The sequence below is a fragment of the Oncorhynchus mykiss genome, chromosome 19 (genome assembly GCF_013265735.2).
Source record: "Oncorhynchus mykiss isolate Arlee chromosome 19, USDA_OmykA_1.1, whole genome shotgun sequence".
Lineage (NCBI taxonomy): Eukaryota > Metazoa > Chordata > Actinopteri > Salmoniformes > Salmonidae > Oncorhynchus > Oncorhynchus mykiss.
Window position 1 is genome coordinate 25,462,194 of NC_048583.1, and position 13,279 is coordinate 25,475,472.

The 13,279-nt window shown below is 42.3% G+C and overlaps 1 protein-coding gene across 16 annotated transcripts in view; it reads left to right on the forward strand.

The window, feature by feature from the left end:
* Nucleotides 1–13,279, forward strand: part of nrxn3a (neurexin 3a) — a 427,764-nt gene that overhangs the window by 244,385 nt on the left and 170,100 nt on the right. For 2 of the 16 annotated variants that reach the window (XM_036954496.1, XM_036954497.1), the window contains exon 1: nt 9,525–10,514. The exons of the other annotated variants lie outside the window; for them this stretch is intronic. In XM_036954496.1, the coding sequence (XP_036810391.1) occupies nt 10,211–10,514 (304 nt within the window). In that variant the 5' untranslated portion in view covers nt 9,525–10,210. Of the gene's footprint in view, nt 1–9,524; nt 10,515–13,279 lie in introns of those variants that run through there. 16 annotated transcript variants of the gene reach the window in all.

Sequence of the window (13,279 nt, forward strand, 5' to 3'; positions counted from 1 at the left end):
CATTCCGGAGTCGCCTCTTCACTGTTAACGTTGAGACTGGTGTTTTGTGGGTACTATTTAATTAAGCTGCCAGTTGAGGACTTGTGAGGCATCTGTTTCTCAAACTAGACACTCTAATGTACTTGTCCTCTTGCTCAGTTGTGCACCGTGGCCTCCCACTCCTCTTTCTATTCTGGTTAGAGACAGTTTGCGCTGTTCTTGAAGGGAGTAGTACACAGCGTTGTACCAGTTTCTTGGCAATTTCTCGAATGGAATAGCCTTCATTTCTCAGAACAAGAATAAACTGATGATTATCAGAAGAAAGTTATTTGTTTCTGGCCATTTTGAGCCTGTAATCGAACCCACAAATGCTGATGCTTTAGATACTGAACTAGTCTGAAGAAGGCCCGTTTTATTGCTTTTTTACATAATGCAAAAGGGTTTTCTAATGATCAATTAGCCTTTTGAAATGATAAACTTAAATTAGCTAACACAACGTGCCATTGGAACACAGGAGTGATGGCTGCTGATAATGGGCCTCTGTACACCTATATAGATATACCATTAAAAATCAGCCGTTTCCAGCCACAAGTCATTTACAACATTAACAATATCTACACTGTATTTCTGATCAATTTGATGTTATTTTAATGGACCAAAAAATTGCTTTTCTTTCAAAAACAAGGACATTTCTAAGTGACCAAACTTTTGAACGGTAGTGTACATGATGTATAATGTAAGATGATGTAATTCTGTCTGAACTCTGTTAAGACCTACTGTTCCACAGAGACATATTATACATAAGAAGAAAAAAAATACGGTCTCATACGGTATTTCCTTCCTGAAAATAATGTCCCTACACGTTGAAACAGAGCAATAATGAAGGAAAAAAACATGAATGCGTTCATTTTTTGCAACTCTCGTCCTGATATGATTTCAATGTGAAAAATGTTCGGAGAACGCTCCTGCCTCAGTGAGGTGGAAAATTGATTAACCAGTTTAGTAATAAAGCCCGCCCATTACTGCTGAATGCACTTCTCCTGAAGATTAATTTTCATCTGTTTTCTTTTAGTCAAATCGTCAGAACACCTGCCTGGAAGCATAGCATTGCAGAGCAGGGGATATATCACCAACGCTATTGCCTTTTAAGCAGGTGGAAAACACTGAAGGCAATCATCCACTAAGTCATTTTCTTTTATGGTCTTTTTTTGGTCCCAGGAAACAAGTTTGGCATAATTCTGTCTGTTTCACAGTAAAATAATAAGTACTGGAGAGATTGGAGCATGCATATGTGAGAGGGTGATTATGTTTGCTGCTTTTAGAGCAAAAAACAACAACAATAACAATATGTTAGACTTGAACTATTTTTTTTTACCCATTAAGCAAGTGGATGTATAGCCAAGCCCAAACCTAGACTAGAATGCAGTACAATGAAATCCTCAGCTAGATTTCTACAGCAGCTTAGTTCAAATTGGTTCATTAACACAATAAATCCCTGTTTTCCCTCATTTAAAACAGTTAAAGTCCACATTCAATGTCCTGTATTCTAAAATTATATAAAATATTCTACATTCCAAATTCTATATTCCAAATATTCTGAAAAGTGACTTGCATTCCTTCTTGAATCATGTATTAGAGGAATCAGATGATGTCCTGTGCGATGACATTAAAAGATGATAGGCTTTGCAGCCGGTGCGACACTGTCATTTCTTTCCCACCAGGACACATGGCTTCTATTAGTTGCTAACAGATCTGCATACAGTCACTGCCATATCCATTTCTCACTGTGAACACTGTGATAGACTAGGCAGACAGACAGAGGCAGGGAACAGAGGGTCAGTGGAAATGAACATTGTCAGGATGTTCTATCATTCAATGTGGTCTAAGTTATTGACTGGACTGTAAAGAAATAGCAGTAGGCCTACAGTATAACGTATGTCTTTCTCTGCATACTACATACTACTCTGTATACTACTACACACACAGCGATTACGGGGGAAGCAGGTGTGTGTGTGTGATACTTGCGTATGCATGTTTGCCTGTGTGAGCAGTAAAGAAACACGCCGGCCTTTGAGCTAACGATCCTCCTTGACCTCTCCTCTTCTATGACCAAGGCACTAAAGCCTTCCTTTACTGATAAGCAGGCTGTGTCCTATTGATTAGCTGTAATTCCCCTTATTGGCTCAACTGTTAATACAGTGCACTGGCTGGTGATGGATTCAGCAGTAGTGTCAGCTAAGATGTATTTGTGTGTATAACAAATAGATAACATACTGTAATTATATCTACATAGATAAACGCACAAATCTGAATGCATGCACGAAAACACACACACATACATACAGACAAACAAAAACGTTCAAGCATGTACACGCACAAAAAAAACAAATGCATATTAATGAAAATATTTGATATAAATGTGTAAATATTGGAATTAACTCGTGTCGCTTGTGGTTTGCATCATCTATTTCAACCAAGGTCGGTTCTATACCTTTCCCCAAACTTTGGAGCACCCCAAGGTTAGTTATACTACATATTTAAAGGCCCAATGCAGCCATGTTTATATCAATATGAAACATTTATGGGTGTCAATTAAGTACCTTACTGTAAAAAATTGCTTTTGTAGCTAAAAACTATTTCTTAAGGAAGAATTTTGCAAGGACTGTCAGGGAGTGGTGTACAGTGCATTCGGGAAGTATTCAGACCTGTTGACTTTTTCCACATTTTGTTACGTTACAGCCTTATTCTAAAATGTATTAAATATTGTTTTCACTCAATCTACAAACAATACCCCATAATGACAAAGCAAAAACTGTTTTTTCAACATTTTTACAAAAAAAATTAAAATCTGAAATATCAAATTTACATACGTATTCAGACCCGTTACTCAGTACTTTGTTGAAGCACCTTTGACAGCGATTATAGCCTCAAGTCTTCTGGGGTATGATGCTACAAGCTTGGGACACCTGTATTTGGGAAGTTTCTCCCATTCTTCTCTGTAGATCCTCTCAAACTCTGTCAGGTTGGATGAGGAGCTCAAGTCCGAGCTCTGGCTGGGCGACTCAAGGTCATTCAGAAACTTGTCCCGAAGCCACTCCTGTGTTGTCTTGGCTGCTTAGTGTTGTTCTGTTGGAAGGTGAACCTTCGCCCAGTCTGAGGTCCTCAGCACTCTGGAGCAGGTTTTCATCAAGGATCTCTGTACTTTTCTCCGTTCATCTTTCCCTCGAACCTGACTAGTCTCCCAGTCCCTGCCGCTGAAAAACATCCCACAACATGATGCTGCCACCACCATGCTTCACTGTAGGGATGGTGCCAGGTTTCCTCCAGATGAACAAATAGTTCAATCTTTGTTTCATCAGTCCAGACAATCTTGTTTCTCATGCTCTAAGAATGATGGAGGTCACTGTGTCCTTGGGGACATTCAATGCTGGAGAAACGTTTTTGTACACTTCCCCAGATCTGTGCCTTGGCACAATCTTGTCTTGCATCTCTACGGACAATTCCTTCAACCACATGGCTTGGTTTTTGCTCTGACATGCACTGTCAACTGTGGGACCTTATATAGACAGGTGTGTGCCTTTCCAACTCATGTCCAATCAATTGAATATACCACAGGTGGACTCCAATCAAGTTGTTTAAACATCCTAAGGGATGAACAATGTATGCACCTGAGCTCAACTTTGAGTTTCATAGCTAAAGGTCTTAATATTTCAGTTTTTTACAATTTACTGCATGGTGATGTCACCATGAAAAGCCGAAACTCCCTCTCATGCAAACCTGCTGATTAGAACGTTCTGTGTAGATTGCATTTTCAACCAACCATCAGGAAGAACACTGATCACATTATTCCACACATTTACGGTGTTAGTTTTATCAGCTGTTGTACAATATGATACTAAACACAAAACGCAAACACATGCATTTTGACTGCACTGAGCCAAAACTACTGCGTGTGCTATCAGCTTTAGTGGACAGAGTTTAAGACCATGTAGGTCAGTCAACAAATGTAGTTATAAATGTAGTCTGCCATTCACACGCTCTGTCTCCTTCCCATAGAGCGGACTGTGTAGTCAAGAGATTGACATGGTGTGAAACTGGGAGCGGTATCTAGGCATGCTGCTGACCATAGCTCGCTCCTGTAATGTATCCAGCATGCAGTTCAAATGCCAGTCTTTCCCCTCAGGCGCGAAACAAAACCAAAGACAGGCCAGCTGAAGCAAACCGTCTCTCATGCATACAGATCAGCCTCTCCAGCCCTTACCACGTCCATCTCCTCTCTCCATTCATTTTTATCTGCTTTACACCGTCACATCTGACATATCACTTCCCCAGAAGGCAACATTGGTTTCAGTGACGTCATTATAATGTACTTTGTGACGTCATGGTCAGGTTATATGCTGGATGTAATTGGATGGTTTGTAAACTTATTTTAAGCAACTGGAATATGATGTCTTTCCCACGACATCATGAAAAGTATGTCTTTAGGACTTGGTAATAGTATTTTGAACTGTCTTTGCAGATTCCTGCACATTAACAGAGAAAGCAGAATTAATGTTATGCTATATTTAGTCTATACTTAGTGCTTCTGCCAGTGACAAGAAGAAAAGTGGTCAAACCGTTTTGTTACCTGGATAAGTTACAGTTAGGCTTGTGTTGTTTCATATTTCATGACCACATTTAAAGTGATTCATGTGTTTCCCTACAATTAATGGAGGATTGCATTGAGGGGAGGGAGATGGTGACAGTTCCTGTCAGGGGTACATTGCAAGCTGGGTGGCAAGTTTGGCAGGAAGGCCTTAGCCACACTTGTTTAGGTGTTTGTGTGTGTGTGTGTGTGTGTGTGTGTGTGTGTGTGTGTGTGTGTGTAGTGACTGACTAACTACTGTTGTCACTTGAGATGTGAAGTGTCCTGCTACGACATGAGAAGTGCGTGTGTGTGTGTGTGTGTGTGTGTGTGTGTGTGTGTGTGTGTGTGTGTGTGTGTGTGTGTGTGTGTGTGTGTTAGTGCTGAGCGAATAGTGTGTGAGGTTGGTTTGGTTTCGGTTCGGTTTTTGAATAAGAATCACATTTTTTTATTTAATTTTAGATTTGTTGTTTTTTAATGGTAAATGATGGTTCAACGTTGTAACAACACAGAATAGAATAAGTTATGGTAGTGAACGCCCATTACTACTGTATCACTTATTAGGCTCTAACCATATTTATTCACATTACTTTTTTTTCAATTCAAATATTTTGGTTGTGTATCTTACATATTTGTTTTTAGTACGATGTCTTTATTATTTCATTAATAAAACCCCAATGATGGTAGTTGTTGCCCATGTACTGCTTATCACTTATTAATAAACCATATAAACCAATATTTGACTTTAGTCAAATATTTCAGTTATTGTGTATATCACTTTTTATGTTATTCGGTGACTTATTATTTAATTCCAAGTCATCATCTCGTCTCCGCTCAGGTAGTAGCAGCCAGCCAGTCAGCTAAAGTATCTCTGTGCTCCCCGAAGAGGCATCCTTCAGGCCGGTGGGCTAGCCTAGCTGGCTAGCTGCCTGTTGTCTGACAAAATCACTATTTCAGTAGTTCTTCAAAGTAGATAAGGCATACTTTTAACACGGCTAAATAACAACTATCAATCAATTAGATGTATTGTTATGTAGAGATCACTGAGGTATAAAGAACTGGAGACTGCGTCCAAGATAATCTGATTGTTGTTTTCAAGGTAATCAACTCGCGTTCGCATACGCTGATTTATGGACCGACATCGCATGCGCATTAGCACTCATTGCGCATGCACAGGGAGCAGCTCAAGCCGCGCCGACTTCCTCATTTCAGGAAAAAAAAACATGGCAGACATTGGATAAATTTCAAATTTTAATAACTTCGGCTGTGAGTGATAGAAAAAAATAGTCTTCAACGATTATTTGAACAATCGGTCTCAGCGATGTTTTCTGCACAAAGGTGACCACTAAATTGTCTTATTAGGAATTTTCTAATCTGACTCGTCTATGTTGCTGTCTATGGAAATTGTCTTTCTGGGCCGGGTGTATGTTAAACCGCAGTACCGAAGCAAGACTGTAAGAGCAGTTGAAATCATGCTTCTAGACCAGAACTGGCCCCTTTGTAGAGATTTTATAAATGTTTTATTTTTTATTAAACAGTAACATGAAAAACATAAACATAACAGCCAGAGGGATTCCACAAAGAAATAAGAGGAGAAAAAACACAAATCCACATTATATCAATTCAAATACAGACATGTAGCAAATACATTTTTTGGACCTTTTGTTTCGTATACGATTGAATGACTCTAAATAGTTTTCCAAATCAGATGAAAAATGTTCCTAATAAAGTCAAGAGATTTAGGATATACTCACTTTCAATTGTGGAATCAGTGTAGTAAAATAATATGTCAAACTTAGAAATGTCAGGGATGCAACTGCTCTCTATCCCTCTCGTGTCTCTGTATTGCTCTTCCTCTCCATATTTGTCTGCTGGCCCACAGGCAGCTGTAGGTGCAATGGATTCTGGTCATTGTAGTTAATTACCACATTTTCTGCGCTTATCTATGATGAGTTGGACAAATTCAATTAGTTATTTAAAAACTGCAAATAAACCGACATTTTGTGTGTGTGTTTCTACATGTTCGTCAGAGCGATAGAAAAAAATATATATTTATATGTTGCATATTGAGTGTATAACATATATACCATATAAAGAAAATGGTTGATGGATGAGAAGAACATATTCATGCTAGCTACATTAAAGCTATTTGTACCACTGGATGCAAATTATTGATTTATATGTTCCATTAGTAGATTGTATGCACTAGCTGAAATGACAATCATTCCCGTGATTATCATTATGATACATAAATCATGTTTTCGACTCATTATAAACAAACCCCCCCAAAATATCCTCTCGGTGTACCACATTTGGAAAAACCTGTCTTCTACTATTGCCTTGGGCCAAATGTATTCGACAAAAGAGTTGTGTCTGAATTTAATGGGACAGAAAAATAGCAGTTGTGATAAACGAGCACCTTTCCAGCTCTGAGTTTTTTTTTCTTCTTGATACTTAACCTACACAGTTATTGGTTTTCAACCCCCTTTACACATGCAATTTCTCTTCTCGTGTTCCTTTCTACTCTCTTTATGAGGACCTGCATGAATAATTGTTACCACGTAGGGTTAGGATGAAGTTATGAAGAGACTCCATAAGCAGGTAGCGACACATACTGGAAATCTGCTTCTCATCTGAGCAATATGGAGTCAATTGGCTGTCTATAACAATGTTTCCCAACTCCAGTCCTCGAGAACCCCAACACTGCACATTTTTGTTGTAGCCCCGGACAACTTGTCAACTAATTATTAAGCCCTCAGTGAGTTGAAGTAGGTGAGTTTGTCCAAGGCTACAACAGAAATGTGTTCTGTTGGGGGTACTCGAGGAATGGAGTTGAGGAACACTGGGCCAGAGGAACACCAAGCAATCACTGAACCCAGACAGTTTCTGTTGTTAAATATTGACTCTCATTGAATACAAAGGGAGAGGAAAGAGTAGACATTACTCAGAGCACTCTTGATATTCCCGATAGTGGACTAGTTCTCTGTTTGAGATGTAGAGCACAGACAGAGATAATCAAACCCAGAGCCAAAGACCAGGAGTCCCTCCTCGGAATTTGAATGTCCATTAAGCCGAGATTTGCATGCAGCCAGTGCCCCACATTGGCCCATGGATAGATAGGTACAGTACACACACACACACACACACACACACACACACACACACACACACACACACACACACACACACACACACACACACACACACACACACACACACACACACACACACACACACACTGTATTCTGATTCTGCCTGATAGAACCATAGATTAACAGAGGTCTGAACTCCCTGGCATTTTGTTTGTAAAGCTATTTCATTTTGAAATGCAAGAAATGTCTGAATTATGCATAGACTACAATGCATGTGTCAGGTCTTAGTTAAATGTATTTTTGAGATGTAAAAATGAAGAGAATTAGATCATCGTGGGTACAAGCTTACATTAAAAACGTAGTTCCAGGACCTAATCTGATTTCCCATGTCATGCATCACAGCATTACACTTCCCAGTAGTTCCTTTGGTAAAGTCACAAATGGATGGTTGGAAATAGCACCGAATGCATTGTCCTAATTTGATTCCGAGAGCCTTGTTCTATTACGGGTGGAAACATCAGTGGTTCTCATGCACCTTAAGCTCGTTAGTGTTCCCTAATTTCCTATTTTGGGAAGCGTGGTGGGAGCCGCTGGTTTCCTAATGCGATCAGAGGGGAACAGAACTGCGGAAAAGCAGGGAGGATCAAAAGCTTTTCCATTAGAATATTCCCTTGTCAGTTTTGGTTTGCCATCGCGCGGGACGTGGCTGGAGACAGCGATTTGATTCCGATTCTGTCGACGGCTGAGCTGGCAGCGCATATCCACACTCAGCTTTTAGTTCTGTCTCTCTCTCTCTCTCTCTCTTTACCACATTTCCAGTATTCTCTCTCTATTCCCCCTCTCTCTTTCTCTCTGTCTCATCCTCCTCTCTCCGACTTTGTCTCACTCTCTCTCCATATCTCTTTCCCTCTCAATCTGTCTCCCTCCCCTGAACACCGCTAGTTGCCCTTCTCTGCAGCAGTCCTCTCCACCCCCACCCCCTCCTCTGCTTTCTATGAGGATTTGCATTAAGCTGGCCCATTTTGTTTTTTCTCCTTCTGCACCACCCACCCACCCTTTTGAACCCTCCCATCCCATTCCCACTGTGTTGTTTCACCTGAGCCTCCCTCCCTCTCTCTCTCTCTCTCTCTCTCTCTCTCTCTCTCTCTCTCTCTCTCTCTCTCTCTCTCTCTCTCTCTCTCTCTCTCTCTCTCTGTCTCTCTCTCTCTCTCTCTCTTCCCTCCTCTCACTCTGTCTGCCTGTGCACCTCCCTTCTCTCACTCATGCTCTCAGTGGTGTTGCCTGCTGTATCCAGTGAAGGATCCGATTAGGATCCCTTCTTCTCTCTTTCAGAGCAGGAGGCTGTGTTCAGGTGCTGAGCCTGAGACAGAGGGGGTGAGTGGAATCACCAGGACCCCCCATCCCCCCCCCCACTCCTCCCCCCCAGAGAGGAGTATGAGGCACTGAGACACACAGAAGAGAAGAGAAAAGAAAGGGGATTTATTTTCTGCCCATTGTGTCTATACTGCAGCACCTTTGGAGCGCTACAGTGGACCAGTGGCCACAGAGCAAACAGTGAGAAAGTGGTATTTATGTTAGGTGATAGATGTGCTGTTTTGTTTCCAAAACAGTGGTTATTTCTTCTATATGGATGTGAATGAGTGGTGATAAACCAGGTGGTTATATTTTTCCTCTGTGCTGATTGTGTGTGTGTGTGTGTGTGTGTGTGTGTGTGTGTGTGTGTGTGTGTGTGTGTGTGTGTGTGTGTGTGTGTGTGTGTGTGTGTGTGTGTGTGTGTGTGTGTGTGTGTGTGTGTGTGTGTGTGTGTGTGTGTGTGTGTGTGAGAGAGAGAGAGAGAGAGAGAGCGAAAGGGACGAGCGGCGCTCTGCCATGTGCGACTGATAGCTGCTCGAGACACACGCAGAGTGCGCCACATCAGAGAGCGAGAGAGTGAGCGCAGCAGATACGCTCTCAGCCAGAAGAGCAGCAGGAGCTGTACACGACGACACACAAAGGTCCAGAGAGGGAGAGACAGAAAGTCATCCGATTTTCCTTTCCGTCGAGGAAAAGAGAAGCGCGAGAAAGAGAAAACACTTATTTTGCTGTACCTTCGGGGCAAAGTGGCAAAGAGCGTGAAGATTGTGAGAGCACGAAAGAGACACCCAATGTGCTTTCCCCTTGGACAATTTAGAACATGAGAATAGCTCTCTAATTTGAGTTTAAGTTTGCTATTCTTCTGGGAAATTCTGTAGGAGATTGAAACCTCCGATTGCTTTCCGTCAGGGCACAATGTCAGTGTAAGGGGTGTAAAAGCAATATAGAGATCCTCTGACTCCTCTCCCCCGGAACGACTCTGAGCTGGAGTGCTGTGGGTTTAGCTGAAACTGAAGCCGGACCTGAATACGGGTACAGGAGCTAAACCAAGTGGACGTGGGTTCGTAGTGGTCCTAGTATGGGGATGTGTCCATCATGAGCCTGGTCTCAGTAGAGTTTCCCCCGTGCCGTACATCTGTTGTCAGTCCTTTGGGCTTGGATCATGCTTCGTCCCTCCGGTTTCGCGCTGTCGCGGGGCTCCGGGGAAGGGGGTATGTACCACCACCCCAGTCCTCTCCGCCTGCGCCTGAGCCCCTGGATGTGGTCTCTGACTCTGGGATGTATAGCTGGGTCTGTGTGGAGCTCTTCTCCCAGGGGGAGGCAGGATAACAGCGTGGCTGCCGCCGGACCTCAGGAGCAGGCGACGTCCTATACCCACCCGGAGCATCACCTCCACGGGACGCGGCATCACTCATCTGCACCCATCTCTATCTACCGCTCGCCAGCCTCTCTAAGGGGTGGCCATGGTGAGTTACACTTTTGACCTAAATGAACTTGTTCTTAAAACTTAACCCCTAACCCTAAACTCGAACCTGCATTTCTTTACCCTAACCTTAAGCAACCAGGAAATTCCCTTAAGAGTAGACTATTAATTCTTCTCTCTCTGCGTAAACCGCAATCTTAAAGCAGCTCTTAATATAATTTATTGAAGGGAAAAGGGACATAAAGAAAGAGAAGCAAACACAGGGTCAAAAGAGAAAAAGACTAGAGAACAGATGGAGAAAAAACTGTACAGCGAAAAATACCCACTCTCCTCTCCTCTCTCCTGTGCTTTGCCATATTTCTGGCTCGGATTAGGGACCCAGTGCTAATAGCTGCTAATTGTAGAGAGTCTTCTTCAAAGCCATCAGGTGCATTAACTGATTGGCAGTAATAACTCTGTGGTGTAGCTGTCCGCTGGGGAAAGGGGATGAGGAGAGGGGGGACGAGGAGAGGGGGGGGGGGGGGGGGAGTTTGGAGAGGAGGGAAGAGAGGGAGAGAGAAGGGTGTCAATAGGACTCTATTGGTCCTCTGATACCATTTAATTACTGGGCTGCATAGTGCTGGTGTGTTTTGGTGGGAGCGTGTGGGAACTTATAAGTGTGCAGCTATTTTGCAATTATAGGGGAGCTCTGCACAATTCTCTGACAGCGCCACAGCAGTTATTCCATTACAGCAAAATGCTGACTGGGGAAGAGGGTATATTCTGAGTTTGTGGGTGTGCAGGGCTAGACAATAACTTTTTTTTATCCATATGACTGATTTTACTACTTGTGTGAAAGCTGAAGCCACTTGTCGACCCCCCCCCCCCCCCCCCCCCCCTCTCATCTGGGACATTCCATTGCCTGAAGCGACATCTCTCTCTCGCCCTCTTTCTCTTTAGCCCTCTCTCTCTCCATAGCCCTCTTGCTCTCACCATCTGACCTCCAAAGCTTGATCAATTACGCCGCTTCCTCCTCCTCAGACCTCCTCATTGTCTTGGCTGGCTTGGCAATTTTTTATCCTAAAAATGTATGGACATCTTTTATTGAAAGGAGTTTCTCCCCTTTTCTAAAATCCTTAGCACATTACTCAGTAACTCACATTACTCACTCCCCAAAAAGGAGAAGTGTTGTTGTTTGTTTTTTGTGAGGCAGCAGTAGCTGAGTGTGGAAGCCTGCGTTCAGCAACATTTTAATTACAAATTCAGCAAAGACCTTAGGTGAGACGGGAGGTGCGCTCAGGCTTAGCTTTAGAGTGTTGAGGCATGGCACGCTGTGTGGTGCTGGCGACTTTGGACTGTCTTAGCCCAGCTCATTACAATAAGAGAAAAATACTCAAATCAAATCACATTTTATTTGTCACATGCGCCGAATACAACAGTGAAATGCTTACTTAAAACTTTCTTAAAACGTACAATGCAGTTTTAAGAAAAATACCTACAAAAATAAGAAATAAAAGTAACAAATAATTAAAGGGCAGCAGTAAAAAAAAAGAATAGCGAGGCTATATACAGGGAGTACCGGTACAGACTCCTCTGCAAAGGTGCGTTGCAATGGAAGAGGAGAAGGAGAAAAAAACGATTGTCCTTCTCACCTCTGAGAGACTTCTGCTGGGGTTTTCTACAGCATCTGGCGAGTTTGTTGTGTGTGATGCTCTGTAGGTACTCTTAGAAAAAAAGGTGCTATATAGAACCCTAAAGGGTTCTTCGGATGGCCCCATAGGAGAACTCTTTGAATAAACCTTTTGGTTTCCATGCAGAACCCTTTCCACAGAGGGTTCTACATTGAACACAAAAGGGTTCTACCTGGAACCAAAAAGGGTTCTTCCTGGAACCAAAAACGGTTCTCCTGTGTGGACAGCTGAAGAACCCATTTGGAACCCTTTTTCTAATAGTATGCGTGTGTTCACCTGTGTGAGTGTAACAGGAGTTAGTAAACTGTGATGAATATTCACCAAATCACCAGTTTCCCTCATTTGTTTTTGGTTGAATCTCCTTGTATTTTGTTGGGCTCTGTGTGTGACGTCAGCACTGCGCGCGTGAGCTCGTTCGGGGCTGTTTCCATCTGAAAGAGCTAGGCTGTGTCCTCTCCGCTCTCCCATTTTTTATTTGATAAAACTCACTAAATGGACATAGTAACCAATGAAAACATTGTACTTTACTCATACAATATCAGTCAGGATTTCATGTTATAAGTTTGTTTTCCTGAAGTAATATGACAAAGCTATTTTGCTAGCAGGCTAATGTTAGCGCCTTGTTAGCGTTCAGTGTCCGGTGGCTAGCTACCGTTGGTTCAGTTTAGTTTTCATCTTCTGACAGGGGAGGCACAGCGAATATATAGCCTGTACGACGCCCAGCCCTGAGGTCCCCTTTCCTTATGCCCTGTGATTCAGGTATGGAGATTCTGTATGAAATATGTGGGTGTGTTTTGTCTATTCATGTACAGTTGAAGTCTGAAGTTTACATACACTTAGGTTGGAGACATTAAAACTCATTTTTCATGAGGTGGGCGTACAGGACATCTACATTGTGCATGACACAAGTAATTTTTCCAACAATTGTTTACAGACAGATTATTTCACTTATAATTCACTGTATCACAATTCCAGCGTGTCAGAAGTTTACATACACTAAGTTGAGTGTGCCTTGAAACATCTTGGAAAAGTCCAGAAAATTATGTCATGGTTTTAGACGCTTCTGATAGGCTAATTGACATAATTTGAGTTAATTGGAGGTGTACCTGTGGCTGTATTTCAAGGCCTACCTTCAAAC